Here is a 22951-nt window from a genome sequence, read left to right on the forward strand (position 1 = left end):
TGCCAGATATCGGTGGTCTTGACCTTTCTGTTTCTTTCTCTTGTTCTTGCTCGCTTGCTTTTTCATTCATGCTCGTTCCTTTCCTTTTGACCTTTTATTTTTGTAGATGTTGATTAGCCCCATATCCTCTGTATTCAGCATTGGCATTTCTTAGCATCTCTAAAAGCACCAAAGACAGTATGCAATCAGGCTGGAGAGAAAGAAAGGATGAGAGAGAAAGACAGACGCTACAGGGGGCATTGTTAGGTGTGATTGTTGAAGAGGGGCTTCACTGTTTGACAGACAATCAAAGCATGTTTGATGGACAGCGACGAGAGGAATAGAAAGGACACAAAAAGGTCAGAAGTTTGTTTTTGGGATTTGAACCCAGATGAAACACACCTGACAATACTTCAAGAGACAATGAGACTGATTGTTTTGATGGTGAATTTAGTCATGATTAAAGGGATACTCCACTTTTTTTTGGAAATAGGCTCATTTTACAACTCCCCCAGAGTTGAACAGTTGGGTTTTACCGTTTTTGAATCCATTCAGCCGATATTCTGATATTTAGAAGAATATCAGTAACCAGACAGTTTCTGGTCTCATTGACTTCCATATTTTTTTTCCTACTATGGAAGTCAATGAGACTGTCTGGTTGCTGATATTCTTCTAAATATCAGAAAATCGGCTAAATACATTGAAAAACGGTAAAACTCAACTGTTTAACTCTGGGGGAGTGGTCAAATGAGCCTATTTCCAAAAAAAGTGGAGTTTCCCTTTAAAGGGCTATTTTAGCCTGGATGCCAGCCAAACTTAGTCCCACCAACATTTGAGGTCTGGAAGTTCGGTCTGGACTTGATCTGTTGTGGAGCAACTATGCTCGAACCAGAGCTGTTCGGACCAATCAAATTGTCAGGGTGGGCTTTGTACGATGATGGACAGATGATCAACAGTAATGTAATCATCCACGTCACCAAAGAGCGCTTGGGTTGAATTAATTTACAACAAAGATGGCTGCCGCTGGAGAATCGAGATGTGTAGATTCCACCGTTGCATCTATTATAGAAGATATCGACAGAGGATTCATTTTAAAAGAGGAACAGAGAGCCCCGATCAAGGTTGGCTCTGATTGGTTGTAGGTCTATCCAATTGAGTGCAGAGGCATTTTCTTTCCTGGTTCGGTTGAAACATGCCCCATAATCACAGCCCAATGGAGTATGACTTCGTCAAGCTAGGGATATTGCAGTCAATTGACCGTTTCACGGTCTTTTCTTTCATGCAACTCAAAAAGAGAGGTTTTAAATAGTGGACGTGTATCTTTTCCACACAATGAAAGTGGATTGGGGACTGCAACCATCAAGAAAAAGAGCACCTTAAAGAATAAAAAAAAAAACTTGTTCATATAATAACTTGTAAGCTACATTCCAACTGCCGTTTAGCTATTTAATAGCTTTGTGTGAAGACTTTTAAGTTATTATTCACTGATCATTTTTGGTCAGATTTCACTTTTATTATATAGAAAAGAGAAGCTTGGACATTCTGCTATTAACACATTTTGTGTTGCATAGAAGAAAGAAAGACAATCAGGATTAAAATTGAGGGTGCGTGAATGATGTCATAAATTTATTTATTTATTTTTCTGAGCTATACCTTTAAGAAAAGTCTCAGAACATCACAAGTGTGTTTGTGTGTGTGTTTGCTTGCTGAGCTTGATGATCTGTGTGCTAAATGAGGCCTGATGGAGCCCAGAGACAGAGAAAAGATATGGCACTCCAGACGCCACATGAGAGCGAAGCACTTTAAATGGCTCTTTAAGCGAGATGCCGTGTGTTTGTGCCCATGTGTGCTAGAAAATTGATAAAATATCCTCTATTGCGTGTATGTTTCAGCGGCTTCAACCTTGATTTCTTAAACACCTGATTTAACTTAATAAATAGATAACCAATAGATCTGGCTGGAGACTTTATAGCCACAGATGTTGACACATCACATCTAATACCTGCATCTGAGGAAGAGAGTCATCGGGAACAAGCGAAAGAGAAATGAGCAATTAAATTACTCCTTTATGCTGTTGTGGGTTTCCTTTTGTTTTTTCATTATATTTGCTCCCTTGGCTCCTCATCCAGCATATCGAATTGAATCTATACAAATAAGAGCGGCCCACCAGCTGTGGAGCGTCAACAAAACGCTGCAATACACACTTCATGCCAATCAGTCGCAGTGCTAGCGTGTGTGCTAGAGTGCTGTTTGAGCCATTAGGACATCCTCAACTTTTCTTGTTCTGTTGAAAGACATCTTTTTATTTTGTTTACTAATTTGTCATGTTATCCCCCCTCTCTTACTCTCTCACCTTTACCTTTTTATCAATCCATCCGTCCTCACCTTTTTTCTGAATTTAGACTTTTTAATAATTGATATTGCCTTAAAGATGTTAATATATCAAGGATATAAATATATAAGTTATAAGATGCATATATCGCAGTGTGGATCTTACTGGGGTCATATTGTACAATCTGCCAGGCAGAACTTGTAATGGACAGAAAAAAAACACCCATTTTTAAATGCATGGCCAGTTTCGTATGCTTGTGTTGGCTTTGAGTTACAGATCATAAAGTCAAATACTGAAATTCACTCACCCAAGTTCCGTCACAGAGCGTAGCAGCAGTCAGCTGGCATGCGGTCGGGGCGGATGCTTCATGTTCAATCTGTTTCCCAGTAATTTTATAGCAGAAGCTGATTAGGGTTGAAACAGCATTACGGGCCGTGATTGTGTTGTTTTTTTCTTAGGGGGGGGGGGGGGCCGACTGTGATGAGTGGAGTCCTGAGGTGGATCTCATCATGGACACATTATTGAATTACTGCAGTGGTGAGATGAGATTGGCCCGTGATTGGCTGAAATGGACTTGGAGGGTAATAACATATCAGTGGTGCTGTGGGTATTGACTTGGAGACGGTCTCTTGCTGTTTCTTTCCTCCTTCGTGAAGTGGAACCGAGAGGAAATGATAAATAGTAAAAAAAAAAAAGGTTAATATTTGGTTGGTTAGGAAAAAACGCTGTTTGAAGGATTTGATGTTGAACGGTGCCTAACAGGGTAAACAGCTCAAACTTTTTATTTGCATTTCTGAAGTTCTCTGGTTTGTCATACAGTTAGATTGTTGTAGCTGTTATCAGACGTAGGGCAGACACATAATTACAGACTTTGTCTGAGGGAGCGTGTGTGTCTGTGTTTCACAACCTGTGCTAATTTTAATCAACGAGACCATCATCACCGTGGCTGTCACAGGCTTGTTTACCTTTCATTTGGGATTGGCGTGATTGAAGGAGGAGCGGTGGGGAGGGGGTCATGAGGGGAGGACGAGAGCGAAACAGGTGAAAGAGAGGACAGAGAACAAGGGTGATGATGATGATGATGATGATGTCTGGATGAGTGGAACAGCCTTTTAAACACAATCACAATCACTGGCTCTCTGATGAGACCCATCTCAAATCGTATGTTCCTGTTCTCCAATCACAATGAGACTCAACAGAGGTGGCCTATGGAGAAAGAAATGAAGAGATAGATAGACAACAATGCCAGAAATGGCTAAACCCAGGGTTAATATAATCCTGGGTTATCTGTTGCATGTTTCAAGGTTAATTAATTGTCTTTTGTATGACCTGCTTTAATAATTGCTTGTCCATCATGTAAATCTGCTGTGGTTGTCTTTGAGGACAATATAAAAGTACAGTGCTGTTCAAAAGTTTGTGGTCAGTATGATTTGTTTATTTAAAAGTAAATAATACTTTTATTCACCCAGGGCACATTGAATTGATCAAGACGTGACCTCAAAACTTTTATAATGTTACAAAAGAGTTATATTTCAAATAAATGTTGATCTTTTAAATGTTCTATTCATCAATGAATCCTGTAAAAAAAAGTCAGTTTCAACATTGGCAATAATAAGAAATGTTTCTTGAGCACCAAATCAGCAAATTAGATGATTTATGAATGATCATTTGACACTGAAGATAGGAGTTTTAAAATATGTATAAAAATAGATTTTTTAACAATATTTCAAATGCTTTCATCAAATACACTTCTTTCTGACCTCAAACCTTTGGAAACACTAGATAGAATCTATTCATCAGCCCAGTTACTATGTTTGGTATCACTATTTGACTTTTTATTTTACCTCTACAAAATTGAAACTATACAAAGAATGAGTGTTTATTTAATTAGTATGATTAATGAGTTATTGGTCATCTATTGCTAAAACATTTGCTGTTACATTCTAGCATGGCATCAGCCTTTACTATAGACCATTTCGCAAGATGTAAACAACACTGGTCCAGAAGCACTTCCTGTTTCAGTTTTTTAACAAACTGGGGGGGGGGGAAGGAAACTGGGCCAGGCTTTATTTCGACAGAGAGACAGACAGGCAGAATAAGAGGGTATGTGCTACTATGGGCATGAGTATCGGATTGGAAGTGGAGGGGTTGACTTTATTTTCTTTTTTGTAATGGAGTGAAATGAAGCAGTAGTGATGGCTCAGTAATCAGGGCTGTTAGACAGACACTAGACACACCATTATTTTTAGGGAGGAGCAGATCGTGGTCACTCTAATCAACAACTTGACTTTGCTTCCATACTACCTGGCGTTTTTGACCTTGGGAGACTTGTTTTGTTCTAAGTGCAAAAATTTTGAGCTGTCTGTCAACCTGGCCTTATTAAAAATACATGTAATAAAGCATCATATCCGAAGCAAGGGGAATTGCCCATCATGCCACAATTAATAATTTATCCAACTCTGTTTCCACAATTATACAGTATGTTCATTAATTAATTTGTTTAATTGTCATGCGTGCATTGTCAACATACTGAGCTAGTGGTCTCGGCTCTCTCCTTGACGGAAATATTGGAAAATTGTCCCCTTAAAATTAGTTTTAATAATAGAGGAGTCTCATCAGAAGCCAATCAGACATGGAGACATGGAAGAGGAATTATAACCAGGCCAACTGGGAAGTCATGAATTATTGAAAATTGGCCTGTTCTTTTTTCAAGATGGAGGTTTCTGCCTGACAGCACTGATTGGCCACACATGCACACACCTGTCGATCTTCATTCCGTTTTGTTAGGAGAAACCTGGCAGCTGGTATGGGTTTGTGCTGTGTAGACTGTCTGTCTGTGGCAACTCAACTGATAACCAACCCGTGAAGACCAAGTCAGAGCACTGTACGAACAGAGAATGGGCTGTGCCTTGTGTTTACGTGTGTTTTCAAGTATGCGTTTATGTTTGGGGAAGGCCTTGCCCCATTAAAAAAGTATTTGTACACTTTAGCCACACTTAAAACTGTGTACATGTATGGATTCGATAACAAAATATCAAATCAAGTATAATTTTAAAGGAAGAATGCACATAGATTTATTTTTTTTTATTATTACTTTTATGGCAACAGCTATACATTCACAATAGATAGAATGTTAAAAATGGTACTGATTGACTAAATTGATTGTCAGACGAAATGAACTTAATTCTGAATGATTAATGGAGATTGATTACAGAAAGTAAGTACCTGCAGAGGCTAACAAGACCATGCTAACATTCCAAACCTCGAACCTTGAGATTTGACTACACACATCCACACAAAATGACTTTGGGTCCAATAAGTAATTGCAAAACTAGAAGATACTTCTAAGGAACTGAATTCAAACATGATTTGTTTGTAAATGCCACTTGCGGTCATATTTTGCTTCAAATGCAGTGACATTAATACATGTTTTTAGTGTGACTTCAGTGTCCAGATACTTTGGGCCCACACTACTTTATATTTGTCTTTGAATGAGAGTTTGAGTGTTATTTCTGTGCTGCACATGTTAACTGGTCTGCCACACACACACACACAGACCAGCTGTATCAGAGTTGACTGTATGGGTTATACAAACAATGCTCCAATATTGACACTCATAGTAAATGAGTGATCTCCGATCTGTTGTCAATGTTTCTGCTGACACACACACACACTGGATCAGAGTTGACTGTTACACAAACAGTTCCCAATATTGACACTCATTGTGATCACCGATCTGTTGTTAATGTTTCTGCACACACACACACACACACACTCCACAGCAGACTTTTTGGCCTGATTGCATGCCCTCACAAATTGACATGCATTTGTTTCTTTTGCATACACACATGCACGGATGGATCCACTGGTGTTAGTGAAGGCACTACACGTTTCTCTGCTGTAGATCCGGGCAGGGACAGAGTCTCAGAACAGACCATTTCTAATCAAACCCACGAAAGTGTAGCTAATGCAATTTCACTAAGTCACTGGCTGGCTTGATTACATGGGGGCAGACTTGAGTGGGAGGTGTGCGTGTATGCGCAGTCACACATTTTTCACTCATCAGACTGACTTGCACAATACGTGCACTTTCTTGTAAGTCGCTTTGGTAAGAGAGTGCCTGCCAATAATAGAAATGTAAATTCGTTATAAAGGTCTACATCTACAGGGGCCACCGGGCCAGGCTATAACACCTCCCGTATAATATTATGCACACACAGATTATTAAAGGAAACACTCTTCAGCATAATAATGAACCACCAACAGATGTGGAGGGACATTATAATAAATTAGACCAGCTAACTCGTATTTATTCACATTTGTTTATTTTTTGAATGTTGAAATAACTTGTTAAACTGTTGCTTATAAATGATATATTTAACACAGCAGATGTTGGACAGTTGCTTTTTCCAGTAAAGTCTGTCGTGCTGACAACATTTTAATGGACCTTCATTAATATGTGCTAGAATCTGAATAATGATTTGAGTCAAGCCAGGCTGGCGTGGGATGACATTTTCTTCTCTGTCTGTGCCATTAAATGTAACCGCACAATCTGGCTGCATAACACTTTGACCTGCTGGCTAGCGCATCTTTCATTTATGTGTTTTTAATTAGTGATCAACTGTTTTGGTTTTTTTAATGGCTCAAACTGATATAGAGAGCAAAGTGGTATATGATACAATTTAATGATAGCAAATGAAAGCCGCTCAGAATTGTATAAATTTAATGAGCACTGAAATTCCATTAAAGCGGAAACTAGTACAGGTTAACAATAAGGATTTTTTTTTTAAAAATGTCTCAGTCTTTTATCAACAATTTTATTTATTTTTTCATATCATTTTCTTATTATAAGGTTATTATATTAAGGTCTGCACTCTAAAAAAAGTTTTATTCTTCACAGGAGATATTGACAAACGTTCGTCAGTGTATGATTTTTATTTGAAATAATATCTGGAAAATTTTGTCTGGTGGAAAACTTTACAAATAATTTATTCATAATTTAAAACCGATTCTTTCTGATGCTGCAAGTCATCCTTCACTTTTTTCTTTTTTTTTTTGACAAAACCTGTCACTATTTTCAGTTGTTGTTTACCTATTTCCTCCCTTAAATAGTATTTATTTTATCATACAACTCTCCTTTGTACCAGTTGTCGCTTGTTTAGGTCAGAGTCGGAGTGTGTGTTGTCAGCTGTGTTTTCTTGTTTTGAAGTTGTAATTGAGTCTTAATTGAATTATCAGTAGAGAGATTGGATTGATAAAGAGAAAAAGAGAAACAGGAAACTAAAGGAAGATGAGCTCCCTTTCCAGAGCAGCAACTTAAGAGCCAGCCAGAGCTCCAACCAGAAAGCTTTTAGAGAGGATAAAGAATCCTCTTGTCTTTTTTTAATGAGAAAAAGTGGTGGAAATGAAATAAGGGAGCGAGAGAGCTTTTCATCAGAACGTGCTCCATGAAGAATGTCAGGAAGGTGGAAATGACAGGAACAGCAGCGGGAGGTGCGTGTGAATGCCGGACAGGTGCACTGCAGGGTTTTTAGTGCAGTAAAAGGTGAACACGTTCTTCATTTGAAGCACGTCTTGCCTCTCAAAACAATGAACAAAGGATAACTCCGATTCCAGACGTGCGATTAAACCCGTACCAGTGGGTCTGAGATTACGACGTTGGACACGAATCATGCAAGCGCGCTCTTTTGCTTCACTTGTAATTCCATGGCAATCAAAACCCATCACACAACGTGATATATGTGTGTCACATAAATCTTCCAGCGTTAATTTGTGTTCCTGGACTCATTTCCCATCCCCTGGGCAAGAAATCTCCTACAACAACTGACTGATAAAAGCAATTAAAGTGATTCTTCGACGAGGGGATTGTGTGTGTGATGTGCACACGAGTGTCTCAGATGTTTTTTTCCTGCGTGGTGTTTGTCAGGATAGCGGTGGCCGGGCTTAGTGCTACGTAGTCACAGAAGTCTCTCCAGTGGCTAATCTCAAAGGGCTGTGAAATTTTAATGAATAACATTGTCACTGTGCGAGAGAGATGCCAGTGGCCTGCCACGGTGGCACTTCATCGACCCATGAGGCTACGCGCACACACCTTCTGTCCGCCCGGGAATGTTCTTATTGATGGCAGACTTGATTCTCTTGCTGTCAATTATATTGATTACTTGTGGATGAGTGGAGCTAATAAGGATTGGAGCTCACTTGATTTTTTGGGCCCTGTCTCATCATGAGAGAGTTACACAGCCATGATTTTCTTATTAACCCTGTTAGCGCAGGACTACGCACAGGCAAAGAGGAGCAAATGGGAGAAAGAGGAGGGGGGACTTGTATTTCTCTCTCCGGCTTGTGGTAATTGCAATGATTTGATCAAATGTTTTGCCTCACTTTGCTTTTATTTTTTTTTTCTTTGTTTCGTTCTGTTTTTGCCTATGTGGTTTTGTTTTGATTCGTTTTGTTTGCTTTTTGTTTTGTTTTGATTCATTTTGTTTTGATTCGTTTTCTTTGCTTTTTGATTTGTTTGCTTTTTGTTTTGATTCGTTTTGTTTTGATTCGTTTTCTTTGCTTTTTGTTTTGATTCGTTTTGTTTGCTTTTAGTTTTGTTTTGATTCGTTTTATTTTGTTTCATTTTGATATTTAGCCATCTAATTTTTTTTGTTATGACCACTGAGCTGTACACTTTTTTTTGTTTTTTTGATTTGCTTTTGTTTTTTGATTTTTTTCTTTGTTTTGTTCTGTTTTTGCCTTTGTGTTTTTGTTTTGTTTTGATTCGTTTTGTTCGCTTTTTGTTTTGATTCTGATTCGTTTTCTTTGCTTTTTCTTTTGTTTTGATTCGTTTTGTTTTGCTTTGTTTTGATTGCTTTTTGCTTTTATTTGTTTTGATTCATTTTCTTTGCTTTTTATTTTGTTTTGATTCGTTTTTTGCTTTTTGTTTGGTTTTGATTCGTTTTATTTTGTTTCGTTTTGACATTTAGCCGTCCAATTTTTTTTTTGTAATGACCACTGAGCTGTACACTTGTCAATGAAAGCATTTTTGTGTGCTATAAACATTTCTTTGATAATTGTGACATGTTTTACGTTTTCAAATTTAAAGATGTTTAACTTTCACTGATTTTTTTCAAAACAACTGCATTCTATTGTTTTGTTGTTAGAGCAACTGTGTTCTATTGTTTCAAATGTTTTCTATTCTGTTGTGCTGAACACAAGAATGCATCCCATGTAAAGGGCCCGTATCAATTGAGTTAGTGTTTGAGGAAAGTCTGTTAACATTTTCTTCCTGCTTCTTTCTGTCTAGGTGGAGCTGATGATAACCTGATTGAGGGAGGAGAGACTAAGTTCCTGTGTAAACCGGGAGCCAGAAACATCACGGTCATCTTTCAGCCATTGCTTAGGTAGGTCCTGTTCACAAATGTATGTGTCTCCTGAACATGCTTTATAAAGCTGCATTTCAACAAGCTGTTTAAACTCTCCCCTGATTCATCCATCTATTTCGCCATTACATGTGTTTGTTTTTTCCCATTCCTTCCATATTTTTCATGGCCGGCGGCCATTACCGCGTCTTTACCGAGCCCCTGCTATTGAGTTTGATTTGTTCTGACGGTATCAATTGGAGTGTTCCATTTAGAACCGCTCCGCATTCAATTTTCCTTTCAATCTCCTAATCTATTGGATCATCGGCCCAGCCCACTAATGCCCTGTCATATTACCACTCTAATTCAGAGACATATCCCAAGCATGGTTGTCCTGCCCACAACGTGACTGGACTTCCCGATACTCCTCTTGCTCACAATTACTTTTGAGCCGTGTTGCATTGATTTTCTTTTATTTTTTTATTTATCTATTTCTTTTTTCCAGATTTGGTCAGTGTCATTCTCAGAAAGCTTGTTTTTATTTCCTTGATGTAACACCCTTTTCAGACACTCTTTTAAAAGACCCTTTGGCCTTATTGCACACTCTGTGGATGTACGGCTTTTGCCCTGCTGTACCTATTGTAGACATTTTAACCCATGTCAAGTCAAGCATATGTTTTTAATAGAACAAACCTTTAACCCTATTAAGTATTAGGCTTAAGAATGAGAAACTACAACATGAATACAATCACAAATCATGTGGCTTGTTTTTAACATGGTTTTTCACAGTTTATGAGCTGTTTGTTTGGAAACCTGGTCACTTCATGGGTTTTCTCAGATTGGATAGCTATCCGATCGTGAAACGACCAGGTGTAAATGCCCTCCGAAACGCTTTCGATTTAAATCTAAATCTGATCGCTCACATCAGGAGGTGGTCTGGGGCAGTATTCCAGATGAAACTGGACAAGTCTAAATGCATGCAAATGCAAAATGCAAAAGAAAGTAAGTCGTAGGCAAGTCATGCCACTTGGCCGCCATCTTGGCAACGCCTCCGGGTAGCTATTTCGGACTAACAAGACCAGGCTCCTATCTAAATGAATGAGCAGACTCAGAACTGCACTTTCACTGTATCCTAGAAATCTAGACGCACCCTAGTGACAGCAAAAAATATTTCACAGCCAGTGTGGTCTAGCAACTCTCCATAGACATTTTAGCTGGAAAAACTAAACTCTGGTCAGGCCAATCACATCATGTATAGAGTCGGCAGGCGGGCCGTTTTAACAAATCAGATGATCAGTCGATCATGAAATGACCGGGTGTAAACAGTTTTGACGTAATGGTACCACATCCTCATCCAAATTTTTCTCATGTTCACATCACATTAGCAATCACAACCTCAATATTCATGAACTTGTGTTGAGGAAAAAGATATCCTTGTAGCCGACTTTGCTTTTGGGAACATGGGTGTAATATTTTTTACCATAAATTGACTTATTACTTGTTGTCAAAATCATAGTTTTTATCTTTTGATGGAAATGTCCTTTTAAATGAAAAAATATATATATATATATATATATATATCAAATTACCAGTGAACTAAAGTGACATGTTTTTGTTGACGGAAATAGCATTTTAGCTCATGATAATATGAAAATGAGGACACTTTGTGCCAAACTGTAGCAGACTAATCTATACATTTTACAATTTAGAAACACACATTGTAATACATATTTTGCAGTCTTATTTTTCCTCATTTTACAGCAGTATTTAAGAACAAACTTTTTCACTTTTTTATATATTTATTATATATTTATATATTTAGTAAAAATACTTGTAGAAAATGTATAAACACGCATAATACATATTTTGGAGTCTTATTTTTCCTAATTTTTCGTAACTTTTTTTTATGAAAAACTTAACTTTAAACTTAACTAACTTAACATAACTTTTTTTTTATTTTCATATTTTTTTTTTTTACTTTTTTATATATTTTGAAAAATGTGTAAAAATATATTAAGCATATTTGCACCAAAATGTTTAACTTTTTTAATACATTAAAAAAAAAAATGTTTTCACTTGTAAATGTCATGATAGGGAAGAAAAGACTCACAATTTCTGTTTCGTGCAAACTTTAAAAACTTTTTTATCCGGTTTGTTAAAAAAATATATAAATATATATAATAACAAATATTCACACATTTTTAAAATATTTTGTCATATTTTTCTCATCAGTGTTTTAAATGTGTTTATTGATTATTTAATGTAATTTTTTGTTGACTAAACAAAAAACCTTCCCACTGTTTCAAAAGCAGCAGATAAATACAAATATAATTTGTCCAGAAAAATCATATACATATTTGCAATTTATATGTTTTAGATAGACATAAATTGCCAACGGTATGCCTATTTACTGCGGACACTTGGCGATCGAACAGCACCTGTGCGGACTGATGCAGGAGTTTGTTTTATCAGTGACCGAGAAGAACCTAAACTTACATCAAAATCAATACAGGCTCTTAATGTTACTGCCAATCAACTCACCATGCAATTTGTGATCAATAGTCTCTGTGAAAGAGGCTGACGTTAAGATCTCGAAGGTGTGGAGTTGATGCTTTTTTTGATTGATGCTGGGGAGGAGCAGTCCGAGGGGATCGATAATTCCTTTGGGGAACTTCACACATTTCCAGACCAGCTCACTGTACGCTAATATATGGCTGCTGCTAGCACTGTACAGCACAAAGCGTGAAAACACTCTGCTGTGTATCAAATCTCCCAATAGATCAATACGGTTGCTTTATAAAGGCCGCTTGTGTACGTGTCTGTTTGTTTGTGTACGATTCCGTTGCTTTCAACCACCTGAATCAGTCTGGAAGTACTTTCAGTCATTTGTGGGTTTTTATATTTGTGTGTGTGTTTGGCTACGCATGCGAATTGGAAACATGCTCACTACAGCGAAGAGGGGAGACGGGGCAGGTAGGAGGTAATTTAGTTTGACTTGTGGGGCCTCGCACTGACATTTGAATGGCATTTAAACCCTCCTGCCCTGACTGAAGTTGGCATTTTGAAAAGGGGGCAGTCTGTGGTTTGCCATAATCTCTCCTCTTGTATGTGTCCATGCTCAAAGGTGATTAGGCCTGGCAAGGACCAGAGTCTTTGAGATCACACTCCTGCCTGAGAACAGATGTTAGGGGACGGGGTATTGGGGGTTGGGTTAAAAGTGACATTTCTGAAGTTTCGAAAATCATTGATTGTGAGCTTGATGTGTGTTTATGTGTCAACATGAATTGGCACCATACTTCCGCAATGTGACAAACAGAATATCTCATATCTATTATTTAAATTAATTGTATTTTTATTACTAGTGGTAATAATAATAATAATAATAATGCATGTTTCTTGAGCAACAAATCGGCATCTTCAAATGATTTCTGAGGGATCATGTGACACTGAAGACTTGAGGAATTATTTTATTATTAAATAATATTTCACAAAATTACAGTTTTTACTGTATTTTTTATTAAATAAATGCAGCCTTGGTGAGCAGAAGAGACTTTTTTTTTTTTTTCAAAAATATTGTAATGTTTCCAACCTTTTGACAGTTACTGTATTTTTTTGTGGATGGCTTCTGAGGAAACGTGTGCCCTTAAACTATAAACCCATACTCAAACTCAAACAGCACTTGTCAAGTGACAAAACACTGTCACTGTGTCTGTCAGTCTCATATATTTTTTCTTCGTTTTCTATTTTCTGTCCTCCTCTGCCTTGTATAGCTCTGTTTTACAGTGTCTTCCATCAGTTTCACACTTAGATACAATTGTATATAATTGTAAAACTCGTTTTCCCCCCCTGTTGTAGCACCTTTTTTTTTTTTAGTTTGACATCTTTTTTCCATCCCCTCTTTTTGATCTCTCTCTTGCTCTCTTTAACACAAGGTATCAATTTCTTCAAAGGGATGGGGGAAAAAGCAATTCTGTAGATCACAGAGGATGCTATTTGAGAAGTGTCAAAACTTTCCGAGTTATTGATGGCTGGGGCCAATTTCCTGGACAGTTCTATAGGTTTTTCCCCCCACTGGTGGCGTAGAGTTAAACACATTTTCTCTAATAGTGTGTCAGTTTGAGTGTGTTCAGTGTGTGACCTGTGTTTTACAAATGTCTGAAAATATATTTGCAGGAACGTTTTTAAAATATAATAAATTCTACAAAGGGGAAAAAATATTCTTAATGCAAAATATGTTTCCCTTTAAAAGCAAAACATAAATGAGAATAATGCTACGTTCACGCCGGACGCGAATGATTTCAATGTTAAGTCAATGCAAAGATGCGCTACGCGCGTAAAAAATTCCTGCGGCGCGAATGAGGCGTAGAGAGCGGCGCGGTAGACGCAAATACGCCTCATTCGCACATCAAGTTCACGCGAATTGACCGTCTGGCGCGTTAAGCGCGAATGATTTAGTTAGTGCTATTTTCGCGCCGCGTTAACCAATCAGGAGCCTAGCTGCTTGCTCACGTGGTGAAGTATCTGAATTCTTCAAGAAATTATTTTGTAAAATGACTAAATGCATGGTGGGATTCTTATGTACAACAAAGCAAATATTTTATCACTTAAAACTTTATTTCTAGATACGAGACATGTTCATTTTGTATTGAATGTTATTCATTCCATATCTAGATTAAATTTAATAGTATTATGATGTAAAGACAACCAACATACATCTGCATAAGTTCGTGTCTGGACGTGAGTGAGAAAAAAAAATCACAGGACAGGTTAATAACTTTTGAATGCTATTTATCATCATAACAAAAATAAATGACAGCTAGATTAGATGGATGAGGGCGAGGGTGAGGGTGATGACAACAGGTCATCAAACTGGGCGCGGGACAGGCGGAGCAAATACAGTGCGGTGAATCTCTCGATGAATGCTCAATCAATATAAAAAAACGATGGCCGCCAAGAGGATTTCTATTATGACGCGCGTAAATTTTGCTTCAAACTTTTGATTTTACGTGCGTCAGTCCGGTGTGAACGTAGCATTAGGGATTGCAAGAGTTCAGATGCTAAGTGCCATTTGAAATTTTCGTCTAGAATGATCATTTTTATCAAGCTTGTAAATTTCACTTCGATGGCAATGAAGATTACCTATTAATTGTCATTTAAGTGAAATTGCTGAACATAAATATATGGTACAAGCTTGTTAACAATGATCATTCTAGAAGAAAATTTCACTTGGAGGCTTTTGCATCTGAACTCGTCATATATTTTCCATGGTATGTGTCTTGACGTAACCCAGATGGAGGCGAAACATTTTTGGTCACGGTCTCAGATCTTGCGTCAACCAAGGACCTTGATATGAATGCCAATGCTATTGGATATTTTTTTACTTGGGTACCAACAGGAAACCTAGGACCAAGTGACGGTAAAGGACCTCACTGATAGTTGTAGGATATGGTCCTCTAATATGATTAGCAGACCCTTGAGGCTTCATCGTTGTCATCTGATTGGCTTGTGATGACGGAAAGGCTTTCCGCCTGTGAAACTGCACTAGACATAACATGTTTTCACATTGTTAAACATCTTTTTAAAAGTCGCTATCACCTTCCAAAAGAACATGTCAGTTGTGTGTAGGAGGCTAGCTTTCTGTGGACCATCTGCCAGACATTTCCTGAAGAAAAAGTCAAACTTTAGTGTTATGTAAACAAACTGTGCAATAGAAAACTGCCATTAGCCAGAATGGCCTCGCGTGTCTCTAAATGACTCCATATGTCAGTTCAGTTGACAAAGTCAGTTTTTGGTTCCATACAAATGTGTTTACCTCTCAGTTTACTGGTTCTTGTTGCTTTTTGTGATATGTGGACTGGTCTGAATTTGGTAATTGAGCTTACATCAGTGCAGACTGTCTTAATCAGTCTTGTATTTTTAGTAAATACATCAAAACCTCAAAAGATAAGCAAAATGCATAAAATATTTCAAATTGTAAAGTAAATTAAATGATTTTACCCCAATTGGCAATTTCATTTTTCGTTCTAAGCCTAAATATAACATAATTTAGAAATTGTTACAAAACAAATGCTGTTTTTTTTTTCAAACCTTAAATATTCATTTAATTTAGACATGCCTATGTGTCACCATGCATCTGTATCAGACAAAAGCAGTATTGTTTCACCACACGTAGCATGAGTGGTCATGAAATAACTGATTTTGCTGTGGCTTCTCATCTCAGTAGATGCAAATGCTGTTTTTTATGCGTCTAAAAGGGCAAAAGACGCTAATCACTAGCATCAATTGCAAATATCAATGTGCTTTGATTAGAGAGGGATGGAGAGGGTTTGTTTAGCCTGTTTTTAGTGGCCCAAAGGCTGGAATAATCTTCTGTCTGTCGCTTTCGTGCTACAAGCATTTTCTCTCTCTCTGTCTCTCTGTCACTTTTCCTTCCCTCTGTGTTGACAGAGATTAGGGGTGAGCCATCGATCCACCACTAGTATGTGCACCTTGTAGTGTCTCCAGCTGATTTGGTGTCCTCTCACAACGGAAAGGACAAATGTCGCTCGCACTAAGAAAGGATTTCAGCTTCTAAACACCTGGGAAGTACCCCTAAAACAATCTTTGTCTTATTCTGAAACTTTTAACTGTGGTGGTCAGTCTAAAGCATAGGTCTTCAACCCAACTCCTGGAGGCCCACTGCCCTGCAGAGTTTCTATCAAACCTGCTTCAGTCTGTGATTTCCAAGCGATCCTGAAGAGCTTGACTTGCTGGCTCAGGCGTGTTTGATTTGGGTCGGAGGAAAGCAGGAAAACTCTGTAGGAAAGTGGGCCTCCAGGAGTGGGGTTGAAGACCTATGTTTTAGACTGACCACCACAGTTAAAAGTTTTAGAAAAAAAAAGAAGCAAAAATTGTTTTAGGAGTACTTCCCAGGTGTTCAGAGGCCTACTGAAATCCTTTCTTAGTTACAGGTTTTGCATCTGGCTTGGTCATATTGGGCTTTAAAGTTGACAAATATAACAAAAATGGACTCCATTTACTTATTCTAACTAGTGTTTTAGTTTCCATTTAAAATACTGTATCTAAAAATCACTGAAACAGAACATTTGGAAAAGAAGCAGCCTTGCTTGTGATAATATAAACTTGTAAATTAAAATTAAATCGAGATGTTTTTGAGTCCAAATAGACTACTTTACGTAGTCAATGTGATTTAGTACTATTGTGAACAATTTCCGTGAGATATTTCAAAGAAAAAAAGGAAGTTTGACTTTCATCAAAATATAATAACTTCTTCCACCTCTGAAATTGCTTTCCATTTCAGCTGATGGCAGTTATTTGTCTACCAATTATCGTGTAGGGACCACTCTTCAAAATCCAATCAATTTCTCTTCAACATCTTTTTGATCCTAGTTCACATTATGGAATTAAATCGGTTCACTCTAAAAAAAAAAAGCTGTATTGTTTCACTTTCAACCCATGTTTAGGTTAAATAAGTATATGCCTCTCATTTTTACTTTAGCACAATGTCCTTTTGTTCAAATCCAGCCTCAATTAGAATTCAGCACGAGTTTCTCAGCCGGCGTGCAGGTCTTAAGAGTATCCTCAGCTGGGCCTTTCCTTTCTTTTTTCCCTCCAAATCTTTTCTCATATATCCAGGGATTTTCTTGAATAAATAACCCCTCTCGTATGTGCACAAACACTATGAGGCGTAGCTGTGAATATTGCACTGCATTATACATCAAAGAGAAACAGAACAGCGAAAGAGGAAGACAATACATTTTTCGGTGGTAAAGGTTAGAAAACAGGCAGAGGGAGCAGCACAGCTATTTGTTTTGCTTGGCGCTGGCGAACATCCGCACTCTTTTTAAAGGTGGGAGGGGGGAGGGGGGGGCCAGGGATTGCTGCTTTGCTGTCTTTTCCTCCTCTTGTTTCCCTCGTCTATGGTATGGCTTTATCTTGCAGATGCCCTTTATCTCTCCCTCCTCTCTGCGGCGCTCCATGCATAAGTAAACACTAAAGAGCTGAGTATCGAACAAAGGAGTCGCCGTGAAAAAGTGCCACTTCAGCAAGTTGCTTCTGCGTCTCACTAACTTTCGAATTTAATAAAACCACACGTGTGCTTGAGATTGTGGTTGAGATTTGACAGACCAGTGGATTTCTAAGCCTTGTCGTTTCTTATGGAAAGCTTTCTAAGTTTATCTTTTTGAGTTGAAAGTCATTGTGTTTTCCCACTGCTAAGATTTAATGATAGTAAAGCTGAGTGAATTTGAACATTCTGTCACACTCACCTCAAGGCACATTGGCAGCTTTATCTCTCAAATGACCAGTGCATTGTGGGAAACTGAGTTTTTTTCCCCCGTTCATTTTTTTCTCTCTCACACACAGATTGTGGCTTGTTTGTTGGTTGTCTCTTTCTTATTTTTTTTTACTTCCAAAGTGACAAAACTTGGCTGTGTTCAGTATAGTTCCATACTATCTTTATGCAGTACATATTTTGTATACAGTTCATAATACACTCACCTAAAGGATTATAAGGAACACCTGTTCAATTTCTAATTAATGCAATTCAGTCCTTTAGGTGAGTGTATGTACACCCTATTTCTTTGATTTTTTTTTTTCCTAGGTTAATCGGTTGAGAACAGGTTATTTGCAACCGCGACCTGGTCAAGATAAGGTGCAGGGTACAAGGCGACATAAAATTACACATGACATACCAACATACAAATACACATTCATGAATATAGAAAACATTTAGATTCAGTTGAAAAGTTCTTGACAATGTATAAAGATAAAAATTTCAAAACTTGATAGTTTAAAATGTAAAATGGCAGTGCAAAGGAGATAGCAGTCGGATAATAGTACAGTCCAACATGGGTAAATTGACTAATATACAGTCCAACATGGGTAAATTGACTAATAGTACAGTCCAACATGGGTAAATTGACTAATGGTACAGTCCAACATGGGTAAATTGACTAATGGTACAGTCCAACATGGGTAAATTGACTAATGGTACAGTCCAACATGGGTAAATTGATTAATGGTACAGTCCAACATGGGTAAATTGACTAATAATACAGTCCAACATGGGTAAATTGACTAATAGTACAGTCCAACATGGGTAAATTGACTAATAATACAGTCCAACATGGGTAAATTGACTAATGGTACAGTCCAACATGGGTAAATTGACTAATAGTACAGTCCAACATGGGTAAATTGACTAATAGTACAGTCCAACATAGGTAAATTGACTAGTAATACAGTCCGACATGGGTAAATTGACTAATAGTACAGTCCAACATGGGTAAATTGACTAATAATACAGTCCAACATGGGTAAATTGACTAATAGTACAGTCCAACATAGGTAAATTGACTAATAATACAGTCCAACATAGGTAAATTGACTAATAGTACAGTCCAACATGGGTAAATTGACTAATAGTACAGTCCAACATAGGTAAATTGACTAATAATACAGTCCGACATGGGTAAATTGACTAATAGTACAGTCCAACATGGGTAAATTGACTAATAGTACAGTCCAACATGGGTAAATTGACTAATAGTACAGTCCAACATAGGTAAATTGACTAATAATACAGTCCGACATGGGTAAATTGACTAATAGTACAGTCCAACATAGGTAAATTGACTAATAGTACAGTCCAACATGGGTAAATTGACTAATAATACAGTCCAACATGGGTAAATTGACTAATAGTACAGTCCAACACTACAGTGAGTACTGTAATACTCATGGACATAATTTTGGATCTGATTGAATGTGAAGGCTCAAGTGACAAAAAAGTAGCACAGCAAACTTAAATTTATGCATATTGCTTTATATACTCTTTTAATCTAGGCAGAATACCATATATACTGCATATATCACCTTTTACTGGTGTCGACTCCTGAATAGTATGAACACTTTCAACAAAAGTTTTATTTTGTAAGTTTCCAACTTCAGTTGCAGTTACTAAAGACACCCCAATTATCACTCTCTGGAATGCCAGCACTGACTCACTTACAACGTCCAGTGATAAGCGTTAGCCAGGGAAGGTGTGGATAGACAGTGGGAGAGCTGTCGTCAAGGTGAGTGTCTGGAGACCAAAGAGGAATGGTTGAATGCCTGGAATAGAAATGTATGGACAGCCACATACACACACAAAAGGGGATTCAATAAGTCAGAGACCACTACTGACAATGCTTCTTTTTTGTTAATTATATTAATCAGAAAAAATTAGAGTAATCTTTTTAAAATGATTCTATTTTCTATTCTATTCTATTTTGTATTTGATTTTGTCTGTTTTGGTTTAATTTTGTTTGTGCATTTATTTATTTTCAAATTAAAAAAAAAATCACCAGCTTTACCAATGCGGCCTCAGACTTTTGGACTATACTGTATATATACGCACATACTTTTGTCTGCCTTTTGCTCACAGAGTTATGATGAAACCCCCAAATTCGTACCTCATCAGTCAACAGCCGGTTAGTTGTCATACACACACACGTGTCCTGAGAAGAATAAGGACCACTGTCATGAGGATCTTAGGCAACTCATGAATCGTCCTATGTGTGTTATTAAAGATTAACGCAGCCCAGTGGCTTCTCTAATGCAGTGATAGTCATCACTACGGCCCGGAATAGCCTCGGCTAGCTCCACACACCCGGCCATGCATTAAACATGCCTCTCCTTTCTCTCTGTCTCCATCAGGCCGGGCACTCTGTCCGGAGCGTATGATATAAGCACAGTGCCCGCATACCACTACCGTTACTAATGACCTTTGACCTTGGCGGGATGGGGCTATCCCTCCTGTTGTCAAGCGAAACTACAGTCACTGCGCCGCTGGACAGCTCCCCATTAATAACTGCGCTCAGTGTTGTGGTCACTCACACACAATGACTTCTCACTATAATAATGAAACGAGCTTGATTTTAACCTCCAGTGGTTGGATTATACCCCAGCCAGGAACTTCATGAATTATTGAGGATAGCTTGGAATGGATTTGCAAAATCTGTGGCAGGGTCTTTTTTTTTCCCTCTGTGGTGCTATCTAGTGACCTTTGACCTTTGACATTGCTGTGGTTTGGGAAAGGGGAGCTGTAGAGGTGACCTAGTTTGCGGGATTATGGAATTATTTTCATTATTTTTCTGTTTTTAATAATTTCCCCACACATTTTCTGACCTTCATTTCCATTTCTACCTTGTTTTGATTATAAAGATCTTTGTATTTTATATCAATTCAGAGGTATGTTGTGGCACAGATGTATTTTTTTTATGCTTCAGGCAAAAAATGCTCTCTTCTTTAATAAACATTTTAGTTAGGTTTAGCTAAATAAATATTGTCATTAATGGTGTTGGGCCATTTTGCATTGATTTTACTCTTTGCAGCTATTTTATATTATTTATCTCATTTCTGGAGCTTGCATCTTTAGCCAGGGAGTCTAACTTTTGGTTATTGTTTGGGTATGTGATGAAAACAAAACTATATTATATTATATTATATTATATTATATTATATTATATTATATTATATTATGTTATATTATGTTATATTATATTATATTATAAAATAAAAGTTTGTGTTTACATAATATATGTGGGTGCACTGTGTATAATTATATATATATATATATATATATATATATATATATATATATATATATATATATATATATATATATATATAAATACACACCCATGCTTATATATATTTAATAAATATTCTCATGTATATACTGTATATAGATTTATATATAATTTATATATAAATAATATGCATGCAATATACATGCATGTGTGTGTATTTATATATATATATATGTGTGTGTATTTATATATATATATATATATATATATATATACACACAAACTTTTATTTTGGATGTGATTAATCACGATTAATCGTTTGACGGCACTAATTTTATTTTATTGTTATATACGTACATTTTCAAAGGTATACTGTAGCTCACTCAAAAAAAAAAAAAAAAAAAACTTTAATCCAAGAATGTTTTTGTCTATATATTGTCTATTTAACGCAATTTTTCTTTTTTTGTTCCACTGAAGTAACTAAGTCATACATACAGGAACACCTTGATTTAAATTTGAGTGAACTATTCCTTTAATGTTTGGTTATATAATTTCACAGTACGTATAAAAACCAGCACACCAAAAAAGCAAGCTTCACTACTGGTTTGAGGCCATATATAAATGCATTATCATGAGCATAGTCATTAGCATAGTGCTTTTGAAGCCATCTAAAGGGCTTTACAGGAAATGGTGATTCACTGACTTGTTTGTGTGCATGTATGCTCCTGGTTTTCGAGGTCAGATGAATGTGCCTTTCTAGATAACCGAATGGTCTATACCTTTCATCTTAACACCTCAAGAAGTGTTCATATGTGTGTGCGCGTGTTTGTGTGCGTATCTCTGCCTCTTTGTGTTTCACCTCCCAGAGCGGAGGGCAGGTGCCACTCTCTGTTAGCGCCGAGCCACAGAGCTCTGGCAGCAACATCACAGCAGCCTTTGATTCGCCAGCCTTTCCAGGTCGACGAGCTGATGCCTGATAATAATGTTGTTTGATTGCTGAAGTGGAGAAGTAATTGATTGATCCTTCGGCGTGTCTGGGGTCAGGCTTCAGAAGAAAGCCGGTCTCTTGTGTTGATTCTGGGGACAGATTCCTCTTTCAATCTCCAGGAAGATGAGTAACGGAGGAAGAGAAGATGAAAAAAGAAGAGAGGAGAGTGGCCATTTCAGAGAGTGTCCTAAAAAAGGAACAAGCTTGTCTAAATGGAGGCCATCTTGTATTAGAGCAGGAGTCTTTTTGTTAGGCCGAGAACTCTTTTGTGGATAAAGAGATGGAGCAGGGACCCCATGTTACAAATCACATGGACCTGTTCACCCAAAAATAAAAATACTGTCATCATTTAATCACCCTCATGCCGTTCCAAACCTGCATGACCTTTCTTTCCACTGGAAACACAAGGAAGATATAATGCAGTTTTTTGTCCATATAATGAAAATCAATGGGGTCCAACTTTTGGACTTTTATTGTTATGGCCAAAAACACAATTTTAGCCTGGCCTATAACGTGCTATGTACCATATTAATACATTTACATTATGTTTACATTGCAACAGGATTTGGAATACTAATTATTAATGTGCTGATCATTGACTTGTACATTACATTTACATTGTATGTAATAATTTCCAATGTGGTAGCAACAAAGAAACATTTAACTTTTTATTTATTTTTCTCATACATGAGTTTGAGATCAAATAATACATCGTGCCCCCCTGCGGTACTATTTA

General features: G+C 37.3%; 1 protein-coding gene across 1 annotated transcript in view; it reads left to right on the forward strand.

The window, feature by feature from the left end:
- Nucleotides 1-22951, forward strand: part of exoc4 (exocyst complex component 4) — a 116478-nt gene that overhangs the window by 37650 nt on the left and 55877 nt on the right. The window contains exon 10 of the mRNA XM_039668056.2: nt 9600-9696. Within this exon, the coding sequence (XP_039523990.1) occupies nt 9600-9696 (97 nt within the window). The remainder of the gene's footprint in view (nt 1-9599; nt 9697-22951) is intronic.

The sequence above is a fragment of the Pimephales promelas genome, chromosome 24 (genome assembly GCF_988280905.1).
Source record: "Pimephales promelas chromosome 24, fPimPro1.hap1.1, whole genome shotgun sequence".
NCBI classification, from domain to species: Eukaryota; Metazoa; Chordata; class Actinopteri; order Cypriniformes; family Leuciscidae; genus Pimephales; species Pimephales promelas.